The sequence below is a fragment of the Crocodylus siamensis genome, chromosome 1, assembly GCF_052110815.1.
Source record: "Crocodylus siamensis isolate JL-2025a chromosome 1, ASM5211081v1, whole genome shotgun sequence".
NCBI classification, from domain to species: Eukaryota; Metazoa; Chordata; order Crocodylia; family Crocodylidae; genus Crocodylus; species Crocodylus siamensis.
This window is the reverse complement of record NC_143395.1, coordinates 2,210,008-2,227,357: the sequence shown is the minus strand read 5'-3', so window position 1 is coordinate 2,227,357 and position 17,350 is coordinate 2,210,008. Positions and strand designations below refer to the sequence as shown.

General features: G+C 46.2%; 1 protein-coding gene across 2 annotated transcripts in view; it reads right to left on the bottom strand.

Annotated features, from left to right (window-relative positions):
- MSRA (methionine sulfoxide reductase A) overlaps positions 1 to 10,829 on the bottom strand; it is a 471,175-nt gene extending 460,346 nt beyond the window's left edge. Inside the window, exon 1 of one of the 2 annotated variants that reach the window (XM_090026744.1) lies at positions 9,611 to 10,829. In XM_090026744.1, coding sequence (XP_089882870.1) covers positions 9,611 to 10,304 — 694 coding nt within the window. In that variant the 5' untranslated portion in view covers positions 10,305 to 10,829. The remainder of the gene's footprint in view (positions 1 to 9,610) is intronic. The other variant, XM_090026687.1, reaches the window with a different exon arrangement.
- Between the last annotated feature and the right edge of the window lie 6,521 nt (positions 10,830 to 17,350).

Here is a 17,350-nt window from a genome sequence, read left to right as displayed (position 1 = left end):
TTTGGCACTGGTGTGACCAAAACTGCAATAAAGTGTCTAGTTCTGACATCCACAATTCAAGAAGGATATTGATTAACTGTAGAAATTTCATAGAAAAGCCACAAGGTTCATAAAAGGTTTGAAAAGCATACCTTATACTGACAGACTTAAAGAGCTCTATCAGTTTAAGAGTTTTTTTTAAAAAAGAAGGTTAAGGAGCAATTTGATTACAGACTGCAAGTACCTCATGCAGAACAGAAATTTGAAACGAGGGCTCTTCAGTCTAGCAGATAAAACATATAACAAGATCCAATGGCTAAAATCAGTACATATTTTAAAGGGTTAGCATAATACAGCCATTGGAACAAATTACCAAACGTTGTGATGGCTTGAATGTTCTTGTGAACGATTCTAATGCAAACCAGGATTAATAGAGAGGAAGCCAATGTCCTCTTTCATACAAAGAAAGGTAGCTGGCATATAGTCTCAAGGCAGGCAGGGTAGATTTGCACTTTATAGACCAGGGGTGAGTAATTATTTCGGGTACTGGGCCACTTAACGAGTTTTGGTGAGCTGCACACAAAATAGTTCAGAAAATATCATCATTTTAACAACTTATAGATAAAAAACAAAAGATATACTAAACATCAAATATCTACTTATAACGTATTTTAATTTTATTGAAAAAAGTAACTTTTGTTCTGATTTATGTTTTTTTGAGTAGCGTATATAGAGGTGATTGAATAATAGCTCAGTATAAAGTCTTGTTTTTGTATCCTGGAATGCAGGGGGTATGTGGGGGTGTGGGAGGTTTGTGCAGGGGGAGTAAGCATGTTTAGGGGGCTGCCCACACCTCAGGTCCCAGGAGCCAGCCACAGGTGGGGGAGAGGTAGGGGGCAAGGGGCCGTGCAGCGGAGCTTGCCCAGGCAATGGAGGTGTGGTTCAGGCCCCCATCCACCCCATGGCTTCCCTCACGGTGTTCCACATGGGGCCGGGACTGCCTGCAGCATGCTCCCACCCATACCTGCAGACAGTCCCAGCCCCAGCCAGCGTGCACAGCTTCCTGACGGGGCTGCTCCTGGTACAGCCACAGCCACCCAAGTATTACTCAGCTCCCACCACCTCCAGCAGCTCCTCTTCCTCTCTTGTTGCACCACTCCAGGCAGCAAGTAGCCTGGGGAAGCGGTGGTAGCAGCCGTGGGAATGCGTGCTGGGCACCACACTGCCAGACAGGTGAGGGGGGGCAAGGTGCAGCGGGGCGGCTTCTGCCCCAGCACGCAGGGCTCCAGCTCCAGCTCCCAGCCATCTTCTATGCACCGAGCTACCCACAGGTGGCTACTCATCATGCTGAGCAGTGGAGTGGGTAGAAGGCTCCGCTGGAGCTGGAGCTGGAGCTGGAGCCCCGCACACTGGGGCAGGAGCTGCCTGGCTGCAGCTTCCTCCCTGCCTAGTTGGGCATGTGGCACCCAGCACACATCCCCACGGCCACTTCCCTGAGCTACCTGCTACGCAGAGCAGCGCAGCGGGGGCAGGAGGAAGAGCGGCTGGAAGCGGGAAGAGCTGAGCAGAACCCAGAGGGCTGCAGCCACACCCGGAGCAGCCCCTCCAGGAAGAAAGATACAGACTAGATGGTCACAGTGGTGCCTTCCAGCCTTACAATTTATTGGTATTAATCAACAAACCCACAGAAGTAAAGCTAACCTAAAGCAGGTTTAAACCACTGCAGCATATCCTGTTTAGCATTATGCCACTAGCTAAACCAGACAGTCCCTACCACAAAGAGTTGATTTAGATAGACCAGATAAAGGATGGGAAAAAGAAAATTCCCAAATGGGGACCTGAAACAGAAAGATCACACACAAGCAACCTCTGGGAAGCAGCAATCAAACCCTGAGCTAAGATTCAAATTGGAAAGTGAAGCTGATGGGAAGTGAAGTCGCTTCCTCATAAGACTCATGTTTAACATTCAATCAAGTTTAATTAGTAAATTTAACTAGCAGATGTAACATTTTCCCTACTCATCATGTACTAACATTTCTGTAAACTATAAATGACTTGACCTTTCTGGTGAAGTGGTTAAAACTGTCCAAAAGCTAGTATGATGATTCAACAGAAGTAAAAACATCATTTTTTCAGGATGAACAAATCAGAATCGGTTACACGGATGAACAAAACACAACCACAATAAAAGTTTATCTAAACAGGGATTCGTGGTTGTCATCCATGTGGGTACAAACGACATGGCCAGGGGCAACCCTGACCGCATTATGAAGGATTTCAAGGCTCTGGGAGACAAGCTGAAGGAGACGGGGGCACAGGTGGTATTTTCCTCTCTTCTTCCAGTGAGTAGGCGGGGACGGCGACACGAGGCCTGCATTGGCGTGGTCAACCAGCGCTTACACAGCTGGTGCCACCAGGCAGGCTTTGGGTTCCTTGATAATGACCCATGCTTTCTGGCGGGGGACTTGCTGGGGTGGGATGGGCTTCATCTCTCTCCTAAAGGCAAGTGTGTCTTCTCTTCCAGGTTGGCTGATCTCGTACGGTGAGCTTTAAACTAGCCTCGCCGGAGGAGGGGGCCGCAGGAAGATGAGGAGACACCATCCGAGCAGGACAGGTGACAAAGGCAAGGAGTGCTAAGGTAAGAAACGGGGGTCCAGACAGTCTCCCTAAACGGGAGGTGGCACACACAGTCTTGCAAGGCCTTAAATGCCTATATACCAGTGCTCGCAGTATGGGGAATAAACAGGAGGAACTCGCCCTCAGAATAGCTAGTTCAAACTCAGATGTCATAGGGCTAACAGAAACGTGGTGGGATTCATCCCATGACTAGGCAGTTAGCATTAGGGGCTATCGGCTTTACAGGTGGGATAGAGAAGGAAGGAAAGGCGGGGGTGTGGCACTCTATGTCAAGGAGCAATACACGTCCTCTGCCAGCAGGATGGGATCAGAGGAAGGGCAGGCTGCAGTGCTCTGGGTTAAGATTCAAGGGGACCATGGGGAGAGTCATTTGACAGTGGGGGTCTACTACAGACCCTCCAACCAAGGTGAGGAGCTGGACCGGGAATTTTCGGGCCAACTGGCAGAGGCACTTAGGGCAAGGGATGTAGTTGTCATGGGTGATTTTATTTACCCAGACATCTGCTGGGAGAAAGTCAGCCAGGACGGACCGTTCCAGGAGGTTCCTAGCTGGGATACAGGACCTCCACCTAACCCAGGAGGTGCACAGTCCCACCAGAGGAAATGCCCTGTTGGACCTGGTCCTGGCCTCAGGCGACGACCTGGTCAGGGGCCTCCAGGTTGTTGATCACCTGGGCGATAGCAATCATCGCTTGCTGGAGTTCACCATCCAGCGCAGGGTGTCAAGGGCCGGCAGCAAGACAGTAGCCCTAGACTTTAGGAGGGCCAACTTCAACAAGTTGAGACTAGTGGGGGAGGCGCTGGGGTCCTGGAGGGCAGGGGAACTCAGTGTCCAGGACAAGTGGTCGTTCCTTAAGGAAACGATACTCAGGGCCCAGGGGGAGTCCATCCCAACAAGAAGCAAGGGGGGCAAGAGTGCCCGGAAGCCGCCCTGGCTCATGAAGGGTGTATAGGAATGCCTGCTTGCCAAAAAGGTGGCATACACCCAGTGGAAGGGGGGGTGCTATCTCCAAAGAGGAGTATACCTCCTCTGCTCGGGCCTGCGGGGGGGCTGTCAGGAAAGCTAAGGTGGACATAGAGCTAGGACTAGCGTCCAAGATCAAGGATAATAAAAAGTCCTTTTTCAAATACATAGGGAGGATGAAGAAGGCACCGGGTAACGTGGGGCCCCTGCAAGGTACGCTGGGCAATCTGGTGGTTGCGCCAGAGGAGAAAGCAGACCTCTTTAACCAATTCTTCATGTCCATTTTCTTGTGCAGGGACCGGGACTTCCCCGCTGGGATGCCAGATGGACTCAAGGGGAACACCTCCAGACCTCAGGCTGGGGAGGACCGGGTTAGAGAGTTTCTGGAGGGGCTGGACATGTTCAAGTCAGTGGGTCCAGATGCTCTCCACCCCAGGGTGTTGAGGGAGCTAGCTGGGGTTATTGCAGGGCCCTTGGCACGGCTCTATGAGCGCTCATGGTGCTCGGGCCAGGTGCCAGATGACTGGAAGATAGCTAATGTGGTCCCCATCTTCAAAAACAGGAGGAGGGAGGACCCGGGCAACTATAGGCCCGTCAGTCTTACCTCAATCCTAGGGAAGCTCTTTGAAAAGATCCTCAAGGAGCACATCTGCGATGGGCCAGCTTCAGGGATGATGCTTAAAGGCAACCAGCACGGTTTCATTAGGGGCAGGTCATGTCAGACCAACCTGATTGCCTTTTATGATCAGGTCACAAAGGCAATGGATGCAGGTGTTGCCGTGGACGTAGTCTTTCTAGACTTCAGCAAGGCCTTTGACACCGTCTCCCACCCCATCCTCATTAAAAAACTAGGCGACTGTGGCATTAATGCCTACACAGTCAGATGGATTGCAGATTGGCTGAAGGGTCACACTCAGAGGGTGGTGGTGGATGGGTCATATTTGACCTGGGGGAAGTGGGCAGTGGAGTCCCCCAGGGCTCGGTCCTGGGGCCTGCGCTGTTCAATTTCTTCATCAGCGGTTTGGACGACGGGGTGAAATGCAACCTGTTTAAATTCGCTGATGATACCAAAATGTGGGGTGAGGTGAGCATGCTAGTAGGGAGGGAAAGACTGCAGCAAGACCTGGATAGGTTACAGGGGTGGGTTGACATAAACAAGATGCGTTTCAATACTGGCAAGTGCAGGGTGCTGCACTTAGCCAGTAGAAACCAGCAGCACACTTATAGAATGGGAAACTCCCTCCTTGACAGCATGGAGGCAGAAAGGGATCTTGGAGTCATTACTGACTCCAAAATGAACATGGGCCGACAATGCGAGGTCTCGGTTGGCAGGGCTAACCGCACCTTGTCGTGCAACCACAGGTGCATCTCAAGTAGAGCCGGGGAGGTGATCCTCCCCCTCTATGCAGCACTGGTCAGGCCACAGCTGGAGTACTACGTCCAGTTCTGGGCGCCCCATTTCAGGAGGGATGTGGACAACATTGAGAGGGTCCAGAGGAGGGCCACCTGCATGATCCGGGGACTACAGCACAGACCCTACATTGAAAGACTGCGGGACCTGAACCTGTTCAGCCTTCACAAGAGAAGGCTGAGGGGGGACCTGGTGACTGCCTATAAACTCACTAGGGGGGACCAGAAGGGTTTGGGGCAGACACTGTTTCCCCGAGCACCCCCTGGCATGACAAGAAACAATGGACACAAATTATTGGAGAGTAGGTTTAGATTAGACATCCGCAAGAATGACTTCACAGTTAAGGTGGCTAGGAGCTGGAACCAACTTTCTAGGGAAGTGGTGCTGGCTCCTACCCTGGGGGGCTTTAAGAAGAGGCTTGATGCCTACCTGGCTGGACTCATTTGAGCCCAGTCTTTTTCTCCCGCCCAGGCGGGGGGGTCGGGCTTGAAGATCTACAAGGTCCCTTCCGACCCTACTTCTATGATCTGAGAGTTGCACCCCAATGTGGAGCCTTCATATCATCTCCTCTCCTTATCACCAGCAGTACTTCCTATGCTGCATCCCTGGAGCATGCAAAGGGAGAGAAAAATGAAGTTGGATTTAACACCTTGGTGTCCTGGGAAAGACATACTACCCCTCCATCCTATATCACAGATTATAGATGAGGCAAGTGTGATGACTTTAGAGACAGACATCACAGAACCAAAGAACTGGCATGAGACTGCAAGGAAGTTGCCCACTAAAAACTTCCTATTATTATAAATGCATAGCCGCAGGTCTGACAAAAGGCTATGCACTTACCTGTATTTGCAAGACTTCTCATAGCTGCCCTGAAAACTGACCATTCAAAAAAGATGGTAGTCAGTTCCAGGTTTGCTAATACCACGGTACTGAGAGCACTGTGCCATTAAGAAGGAGTGAAAAGCACCAGGGGGGTGAAAAGCACCTTGTTCAAATTTGCAGATGACACCAAGATATGGGGAGAAGTGAGCACACTAGAAGAGAGACAGGCTACAACTAGATCTGGACAGGTTACAGAGGTAGGCAGATGAGAATAGGATGGGTTTCAATACTGACAAGTACAAGGTGTTACACCTGGGGAGGAAGATCCAGCAACATACCTACAGGCTGGGGAACTCCCTTCTTGTCAGCACAGAGGCAGAAAAGGATCTCAGAGTCATTATTGATTCCAAGGTGAACATGGGCTGGCAGTGTGAGGACACGGTCAGAAAGGCCAACTGCACCTTGTTGTGCATCCACAGATGCATCATGAGCAGGTCCAGGGACGTGATCCTCCCCCTCTATGAGACATTGGTCAGGCCACAGCTGGAGTACTGCGTCCAGGTCTGGGCGCCGCACGTCAGGAGGGATGTGGACAACATGGAGAGGGTCCAGAGGTGGCCACTCGCATGGTCAGGGGGCAGCAGGGCAGGCCTTATGAGGAGAGGCTATGGGACCTGAACCTGTTCAGCCTCCATAAGAGAAGGCTGAGAGAGGATCTGGTGGCCATCTATAAACTTGCCAAGGGGGACCAGCAGGCAATTGGAGAGTCCCTGTTCCCCCAAGCACTACTGGGAGTAACAAGGAATAACAGCCATAAATTGACTGAGAGTAGATTCAGACTAGACATCAGGAGGCACTACTTCACAGTCAAGGCAGCTAGGATCTGGAACCAACTTCCAAGGGAAGCAGTGCATGCTTCTACCCTGAGGGTCTTCAAAAGGAGACTAGCCAGGGTCATTTGACCGCAGCATCCTTTCCTGCCCATGGCAGGCTGTTGGACTTGATGATCTGATTAGGTCCCTTCCGACCCTACCAACTATGAAACTATAAGGAGCATTGCTTACCCTGTCAATGCTGTGGTATTAACAGCCCTGAAACTTGACTTGCTCCCTTCATATTAGAAGCAGCCCTGTGACAGCTGCTTCCCCTTCATTGTTCCTGGTACAATAGCAATACAGCAGACAGTGAGGCTGAAAAATCCTATGCACTTAAGCAGTACATGCAGTTGATTAATATGCAGATAACCAGTTTCTTACAGTATAAGCAACAGGCACGACATTTGGACTAGCATTGTGTTACACTGTTACGCAAATTATATGTAAATCAGATACATATGTAAGTGGATTACCTGATACATACATGGACTGATCAAGCTGAAGAGGCAAAAGATTTCTATCTAGGACCCAATGATCCTAGACACTAATATAACTGATATATGACACATGCACCTACATGCAGGTGCACACACACACAGAATCTAAGTTGTAACTTTTCATCAAAATTTGATGCGCTATAACAATGGAAGTTAATTTTAAAAACGATGTTCTATCAGCAAATGTAGAAGTAGATATTTAATTTTACCACTGGGCACAGCTTTACTTTATAGCAAACTGTAAAAGAAATTCTTACAGAACTGATTTTCAGAACCAAATTTCAGTTGCTCCACTGTAGGAAATGAAAATGGCAAAATGTCTTCAATTACCTAGACTGAGAAATTTATTGACAATCAATATATGCAAGTGAATTAAAGCCAGAACTAGCTAAAAACTTACAAAGGTTTACATGAAAGGACGTAGGAGAAACTTTAGAAATATATGAAATGTCAGTTACAATATGATTTCATTAACCTGTCACAGACCGTGCTGTTTTGAAAGAGAAGGAAATCTGAGGCAGCAGCACTCCTCTTGATTTCACCATTCCTTGTGACAAAAGAGAATGAAGCTGAAATTTATTTTTTTTGGAATTAGTTTCAGTTGCTAGGTTCTGTCGAAATGTTTTTGTGAGTAGATTAGAGGTGAAAACATTGATTAACCAAACTTCTAAAGCATTATATTTATCTCCAAGCACCAGTGACGCCTACAAACTAAACCATTTGTGCAGCATACTCAGAATATGCAACAAGAAACTTTTCACAAAAGAAATTCCTGTACAAATAAGTTTCAGTCACTTCACAGAAATTAGTTTAATACACTGCACTCTTTGAAGGTTTCATCTGGGATCATGCTCACTTCATGGCCTAGATTAGTAACATCCTCAACACAAAAAAAAAGCCATCGACATGACAGTCTATGTTTTGATGTACTCAAGTTTCACAGAGTTCTTACAAAGCAGGTTCTGGGAGTTAAAAGTGAAAAATAGGGTTGCTTCTCACCTAGAAATGATCCAGCAGTCCCTTTCTGGGGGAATGGGAATATATGAGAGAGAATGACTGCCAAACCGACAGGATTTACACATCAAAAGACCAACAAAACTCAGTTTTCAGTAGAACCTGGTGAAATACAACCTTCAATGAAGAATATTTATGAGCGCCTTCTGCAGCCTATTAAGAATAAGTTCAAACTGGCCACGTCTACACAAGACACTGACTGTGCCGTTGTTACTGCACAGTCATTTAGTACTTGTTTATACTATACATTTAGTACTTGTGGATAAACAAGTACTAAATGTGCAGTAGCTCGTTACTACTGTACAGTAGCATTGCATCATGCTTCCCATCACATGACACTACTGCAGTCAGCGTCTCATGTACACATTATATTTTGATCCAGGAATTTGGCCTGTTTAAACATGAAATGCTCAAGTGTTTAATTTCTGCCTCATTACTTGATTTAACATCTTATTTTAGCTTTTACAGCCCTGTGTAGGTTCAGGCTGCGAGGACACAGGTGCCAAATCATAGAGGGTGGGTCATGTGATTTTACTCTGGGTAAAATGAGAGAGTTTGCCATACAATCCTGCACAAATTCACTAAATGCTTCTGCCAAATTATGAGTGTAAAAAGCAAGGGGGGGAGGCCCAGCAGCTGTCATGACCAGGCCATTTTAAATGTGCCCAGGCAGCCTGGACTAGCCTCAGTTTCTCCAAGTGCTCCTCTACCCATGGTTCACAGTGACCCCCCAGCATTGCTTGTGTTAATTAATATAATAGTATTATTATTGCTTGTGTTAATCCATATAAGGTTAATATTATTATTGCTTGTGTTAATCAATATAATGGTTATTATTATCATTGCTTGTGTTGATTCATATAATGTTATTATTGCTCGTGTTAATTAATATGTTGTTGTTGTTGTTATGATTATGCTTGCTTGTGCCAATTGTATAAATAATTAAAGCACAGGGGGACAGAAAGAGCAGAGTGCAAACTTCCTTGGCTCAGTGTTACTCCCTATGGCCCAGGGAAAAGTCAAGCTAGGCCTGCCCCTTCAGTCCTGGCATCCCAGCAGCGCATTCAAGAAGGGCCATGCCAGGCCCCTCTCCCCGCACTGGGACCTGCGAGGCTCCCCTACGTGCGCCTGCCAGCGAAGGGACACGAAGCCTTATGAACCTCAAGAACGCAACTGCGCACGCGCAAATGCCAGGCCGTCCTCTCCGGGGCCGGGAAGGCTCCGAGCGCATGCGCACAACCTGTGAACTAAGGGAGGGCAGGGGAGCAGCACGCATGCGCTCTAGGCTTCCAGGCTAGAAGAACGCGCAGTGTGCTTGCGCACGCCCTGAAACGACCTTCCTCCCTTCCCTGTGACGTAGCCCCCCCCTTCCCCCTCCGCCCTCTCCCTTCCCCGCGGCCGCCCTTACCGGAGACCCGGATCCGGTCGCTGCGCCCGGGCGGGGCCTCTTCCCTGCCGGGCAGCTTGGAGGACGAGTCTCCCATGGCGCCCAGGAGCGTGCGGAGGAAGCGGCGGGACACGGCGGTCATCGCCCTCCGGCGGCGGCTCTGACGGCGGGGGGGGAGGGTCGAAGGCCGTTGGGCGCGAGCGAGCGGCAGTTTAACGGCTGCGGGGGGTGGGAACCGCCCCTTTCCCCCCCGCGTCACGGGCGGGCGGACCGCACCACCACACGTGCACCGCAAGACACTGCTCATGGTATACGCGTGTCCCTCAGTGTACAGCTCTTGGTACAGGTGTGTGGATCCCGGGAACACGCTTGGTACACGCGTGTGTCTCAAGGCAGCGCTCTTGGTCCGCGTGTTTGCCTTGGGTGCTGCTCTTGGGGCGTGCGTGTGCCTCAGGCAACACTTGGTACACGCCTGCACCTCAGATGCTGCTCTTGGTATGCACATGTGCCTCAGGCAATGCTTTTGGTACACGTGTGCCTCGGGCACTGCTCTTCCTACACGCGTGTACCTGAGAAACAAAGCAATGACACGAAACACTGGCTCGGTGAAATGGACGTCGAAACGATACAGTAGTGTTTCGCACAGCCCTAGCACGCGTCTCTCAGGCCCTGCGGTTAGCACGTGCCCACATCTCAGGCTCTGCTCTCGGTACATGCATGCATCTGCTCTCCTGCCTGCTATTTTTCACGTGGGGTATGTGGACCCAAACGTGGCTGTAGGAAGAGATGATGGCACCCACACGTGTATACCATAGACATGGAACGGCACGTGCACGTCCAGAATGCTCACTGCATATTCTCTCTAACGATTTCAGCCAGTGCGCTGTAGCACCCTGGGGTGCCTTGAAATCCTTTCAGGGGTGCTGGGGAACGCCCCACGAAGTTAGCACTGTTAGGTGTGCAAACAGGATTCAGGAAATAAACCCAGAGATGTCAAATAGGAATCCATACTATTAGCAATGTTCTGCCATGTCGAGCTCTTTGCAACGAAATGCTTGCTCTCTTTCTTTATCTTAATCAAAAAGCAGCGAAAACTAAGAGCTGGTTTTTTCCAAGGGATGCCTTGGGTCTAACAAGGATGAGACCTGCTGACTATAACATGACCCAAAGAAGAACGTCTTGCATTTGAAAGCTTATCTAACTATTGCTGTCATGCACTTGGTCCAATAAAACATATCACCCAAAGAAATCTTTGCCTCTCGCTCATTACGTACACGCTCAATGCGCAGTATGCACTGTGGTGACGTCACCCACGCATACAAACGAGGCAACACCTGCCTGCATTAAGCATGCATTAAGGATGACTGTCCTGATCAGGAACAGTCATGCCACTGCTTGCTATTAGAAGACAAGACCCGGCCTAGTATCATTGCATGTGGTTGACCAACCAGTTTATAAAGACAGGGAGGGGGAAATTTTCCCAAGTGCCTGTCCGCAAAGAAAATCCAGCAGCCACAGACAAAGGACCACCGCTCAGAATTTAAGGGGCTGTACAAAGATATTTTTAAAGGGGCTCATAGGATGGACATGGAGTTTGAAAAGTTGGGATTGTTTGTGTTAGAGATAAAAGGGGGCATGATATAAATATATAAGGACAGGCCTGATGAGCAGGAGCTTCTGTCTCCATAACAAAGGATCGCTCCATGAAATGGAAAAGGTAGTTAATGAAAAATGGAAGGACTGCTTTTTCATTCAGCCTATGATTAGACTCTGGAACTAATTGCCATGTGATGTTGTTCAGACCTAGAGCTTACGAAGGATTGGATATTTATAGCAATACCAAGAATACTAGAGTTTAAAAAGTTAATGCAAAAGGGATCAGGGAAGAACAAGAGCTTCATACTTCAGGAGTTCAGTTAATTTTTAACTGTTAGGGGTTGAGATGTGACCTATTGGGGTTGGGGGAAGAGGGAGGCATATTCTTTGACATCTGCCCAATATGGGGTTCTTGCATTTTCTTGTGGAGCATCCAATGTTGGACACTCTTGGGGATCCGATTCAAAACAAAATACAGCTTGGACCAGATCCTATATTTCCAAGGTGAACAGTGTGCACTTTGGCTGTCCTTCTCTTAATTAACTGTAGCGATCACTGTGGCCTAGTTTCCAAGTGCTCAGCAGGCTGAAAAACACGTGCAGCCATCACCAGAAAGGGGCACAACGTATGTACCTGGAGAGAATGCCACAGGTAGTAATAATGAGCTAATGTTCGTATTTAGTCTGGTTCTGTAGAGAATCTGACATTTCATCAGTAGATATTATTAAAAATTAGAAGTGCTGAATAGGAGAGGGAGAATTTTGTTTAAAGTATGTGTAGCCAAAAATAACATTTTCATCTGCAATCTCATCAGTACTGATTTTTCTTGTCTCCCCTTGACCTTTTTATTCAATTGAGAAACGCTTAGCAATTGATCATATCTTTGAACTGCACTCATCTTCATGTTGACCAGTTTTGTCTTATTATTTCCTTATATTCCCCCATCTCTTTGTTACGACTTGTCTTAGATTATACATTTTGGGGGGGGCAAGAACTGTCTTTTTGTTCTCTGTTTGTACAGAACTTTGCAAAATAGGGTCTTGGTCCATAACTAGGGCTCCTAGGTGCTACAGGAATACAAATAATAGTTGATAAATCCATCGTGGGTACATTCAGCATAAATAAGAATGGACTTCTTTTCTGAGATGCTGAGCAGCCTCAGTTCCTATTGGCTCCAAGAGATAAAATAGTAGTTTGATTAGATAAAAATATTATTTATAATTCAGGAAAGTATGGAAACAACCTATTCTACAGATTGAAGCTTGCTGTGCGGATCTAAAAATTACATTTCTAATTTTAAATTCAGTTTGTGGGCATAGATTTGCATTTTAGCTGATTACCATAATCAAGGAATCTTTTTACTTTATTAGTAAGTAAACAATTACATTTAGTAAATCTTATGGGTATATGTTAGCAAAATGCCAATATACAAAATAAGAACAAGTACTATACCTCAGAAGAGAGAAAAGATCAGGATGTAAGCACACTGGTTGGATTCCCACATATTAAACACAAGAATGAAAAGAAATCAAGGAAATCAAATTCAGGGAGAGAGAAAAGAAGGACAAGGGATGTGAATTTATCTCCTGTCTTTCATCCAGGGTCATGCATGGATCTTTATTCATCCAGTTCTAGGATCCTATCCAAAATAGGCTCAGAGTTTTCCAGGGATTGTTGTCTGTTCTTTGTGATGCTTTTCTTCACAGTGAGGTCTGCTAGCCTTTGTCCCTTGGGGTGGATTCTTCCAGTATAGAAAAATTTGACATCCTGCAGCCAGTCATAGTATGTAGCCATCCCTAGTGTGATTCACAGGTTATAAAACCAGAAGGAATCATTGTAGTTTTCATGTCTGATGTTCTGTAGAACATATCTTCCAGGGGGGAAAAAATCAGTTCCTATTCACAAATTTCCAGTGATAGAGAATCTACTACAGTTTTTAGCAAATTGATCCAATGCTTGTTGACCATCAGTGTTACATATTTGCCTCTTACTGCGCTGAAATTGTCTAGCTTCAACTTTCAGCCATGAACAGTTTGTTTTGCCTTTGCTTAAGATAAAGCTTCTTTCATCAAATTTGTATTCTTCATGTAGGGACTTCTAGACTGTGATCAAGTCATCCCTAGGCCTCCTTTTTAATTAACCAGATTGAGCTCCTTGAGTCTTTCATGAGAAGGCCGGTTTTCCAGTCCTTTAAGCATTCTCACAGCTCTTCTCTGAACCCTCTCCAATTATCAATAGCCATAACGAGCTGTGATTCCAGTGGTGGTTTACCAGGACCAAATATGGAAGTAATATATCCTCCCTGTTTCAGCAATGTAACCTCTATTCAAGCTTCATATTTCCATTTATTTATCCAAAGATCACCTTTCTGGTCAGAGTGGGCGTTATCCACTATGGCACTGTTTCCCAACCAGCGTGCCGTCAGAAATGAATATGTGTGCTGCAGAATGTTGCCATAGCGATGAGCTACAATAGGTATGAGGATGGGGAATGCCTTAACAGCTGTGCCGCGGAAAAATGTTATTAATGTGCCTTGGGCTGCAAAAGGTTCGGAACCGCTGCATTATGGGACCAGTTCTAGTACAGGGTGACAGCTTCTCAGGTGAGAGTCCCTGCTCCTGAAGGTTATCTTCCTTTTTTTGTTACTGTATGTGCAACTCTACGGATATCTAGATTAGCACACACATTGTTTACTTGTGCCCAGTTTGCCTAATGACTGAGATCACTTCATCAGGAATCTCTCCTCTTCATTATTTACCCTTCCCCTAATCTTTATCAGCTGCAAAATTTAGCAATAATTATTTTATATTTTCTTCCAGGTCAGTGATAACAATGTTAAACAGGGTATAGTTAACAACCATTCCATATAGGTAGGGACCTACCTAAGCGGCAGCAAGACAGGTTTTTCATGGCATGCAGAGCTGATTTCATGGGCATTTTGCTGTGGCCATGCCCCTCACCACTGACTGGAAGAGGGGCCCCACCAGCCTCACCCCTTGCTGCTGATTCATTCAGTCTACATCACTACTGCTTTCTTTGCCCTGCCCCTTGCTACTGATTGGTGGAGGGTGCCTTCAGTGAATCTACTACTGGTTTGGGGGTTTTTTGGTTGATTTTGCAGGAAATCTCAGCCCATGCTGGATTTCATGGCAATTGTGGGACAACATTGTTTTTCACAATTTCTGCAAAATCTGCAAAACTGTGATTAAAGTAGGTCCCTACTTATAGGTCCTCACTGGAAATACAGTCCCTCAATAATTTCCTGTTTACAGTTACATTTTGTGACCTGTCAGCTGGAAAACTAGCACATTTCTGCTGAGCCTACGTGAACTGAAATTTTTCAAACCAAGTAACATGACTAAATTTGGTGTTTTTCGCCACAGGAAAAACAAAAGACACGTTCCTAATAGAAACATAATTCCCCTATGAAGTTTCAAGCCATTCTTCAAAACACTTGGCCACTCGAGCTCTAGATTGCAAGAGTTCTTGTTAACAGGAACAAGGCACTGCATTTTCCCTTAATCTTGGGTTCAAAAATTCCCTAAACAGTTTTTGCTAAATCTTTTTAAAAACAGTCCAGGGTAAGACAGGTACTTAGCATGATGGATTTCAGCTGGAATTATTAAAATTGAGGACATCTCTAAGAAACTGAAAACAGTTCTTACAATGATAAGTGTTGGCCAAACTTAACCAAAGGTGGCACTAACACTTCTGTCTACAATACAAGTACAGTATGTATGTAGCTTATGTGCTACAGTTTGCCTCTCGATAGAATGGAATTATTCCTTGAATCAAATCCATTGCCCCCCAAAACATTCAAAAGTGGTATTAAGGGGCTGTAGAGAGACTTTTTATTTTGAAAGAACCAGAGATTTTTATAGGCCATAAATTTGGGCTTAATGGCAACAGAACTGAACTTCACATCTACAGTGGAATTCATTATCCAGGAAAGATCACAAAGATGAATAAATTCAAATGATCTTTTTTGAAGAGAGAAGGAAAGATTAACCAGTCATGCATCCCCTTGACATTTGTGATCTTGATAAGTATTCAGATAAAACTATATGAGTTACTACACTGGAACTGAGCCTACAAGAGGCTGAGGAGCAGCTGACCCAGAAAGAGCCATCAGTAGTTCTTTTCGGACGGGCAGTCGGTTGTGGTATTGTACAATACACCAGTGTTATTTTTCAGCATAGTGCAGTCAACTGGGATTTACAGAAGGATATCAAAAACAATGGGCAATTTAATATAGCAGAACCTTTTCTGTACATGCAAGAAGCAACATGAAAATACCCAACAACTCCTTTATATGTTATTTATCCATAGAACAAAGTGGTTGGCTAGAAAAGGGTTAAACAACACTCAACCTATATATGTATTATCTTACCTAAAGCATAGCATTTCCCCCAAGATTTCAGTAGGCCCAGCTTATTCCTTGTATGTACACCCAGTCTTCCGTGACCAAGCTACAGTCTGTTTCTTTCAGACCATGCCTCCCCTTCTCCCCTGAGCTTCAGCATGCATCTCTATTTATAACCAGGCAGGCCCCTTTGTTCTCGCACATGCTGGGCTCCCCCATCCCTGCCACCAGCCAAAAGGATGTTGGGCCCAATTTAGAAAGAGACAAGTCTTCAAAGACCTTCATACGTGTATTGTTTAGCTCTGCGATTGAGGCTGCCTAAAGCCACTGAATTATGGTTTTCTGTGGGCGTGCAAACACCCGCCAGGACTGAGTTAAACCTTTACACATACAACATGAATCTGAGCAAATAGAGGTCCAGATATCAAATATAATGTAGATCTCTCATATTTTTCACACCTTTCCATTCTTTCAAAATATTACCAGCATAGGAAAAGAAAATTGGAGAAAATTAACCACATTTTGCTCTACAGACAATCTGCGTGCTTTCATGAGGAGGGCTGCATTATGAGTACACTAATTCTGAATTTTTCTTTATGCCTTCTGCTTGTCTTGACTGAGCTAATCCTATGACATTGGGGAACCACAGTGTACCTATGCCACAAACTTTTTTGAGCTGCTGGCACAGTGTTGTTTTTAATAAGTGACATTCATCTGTTACCTTTATGATTCCATCTGCTGGCAAATGCGTGAACATGATCCCAAAGTAAGAATGGGGATAGTTATAAATTAAGGCTGCTGAGCTTATCTTTAATTTGTTTTATATTGCCTTCATTTTTTCTGCATTTGTCTAATGTGATTGGAGATGTATCCTCATATTCTTCCCCTTTTTCCTTGTTTCGGCTCAAAATGCACAGTTCACCTCTTGTTTTCTGCACAGTGTGCCAAGTGCTTCATACCATGTTCTCTAGTGTAAACATCTGAACCAAAAAGGCCTAAGAGGGTGCATCTACATGTGCATATTAATGTGAAGCAATAAACTGGAGCTTATTGCTTCAGGCGCGCCATTTGCACATGCATCTGGTACCACAGCATGATGAGCCAGGTCGGAGCAGCCACAGCTGGCAGGGTGCTCTGGGGGTCAGCCTGCCATCCTGGGGCTGCTTCCCCTGGCTCAACATGCTGCAGAGGGGCAGGCTGGGGTACAAGGGTGCTTCATGAGCCCAGCTGGAGCAAGAACCTTTGTATATGATGTTGGTATAGTCCAATTTTATTATCTATCTCATGGGTGACTGCTGCCTCCCGAGTCTGGGGAGGCACCAGACTGCCAATGGAGGCAGGGCAGGGGGTCCCCCAGACACTGATTACCAATCATGGGGGTCCCCCCAGCAGACAATCGCCAAGCCAGCAGCAAAATCAGAAGTGCACTTCTGCTGACACATCCAGTTTCACAGCTGGACTTCCAGGGGGTGCACGGCCAATCTCAGGGGGTGCACGTGCACCCTCTCTGCATCGCCAATGATCCATCTTTAAATAGGATGAGTGAAACTAAAGATGGTTCAGGTATACAAGAGTGTTTAGAGATCTGGAAAGCATGCTTCCCAATGAGAAACTTAAGCAGTTCAGTCCTGTTTAGCTCATGGAGGAAAATGTTAAGAGGTGACTTAATTGCAATTTACAGGCTAGTGGCACCAAGGGAAGGTTTCTGAGAGTCTCATAGACCATGACATAGCAGGATCCAGTGGCCCTAAAATAAAGTTAGAAATTTGCCAAAAAGGAATAGGATGCATTTTTTAAAGCTG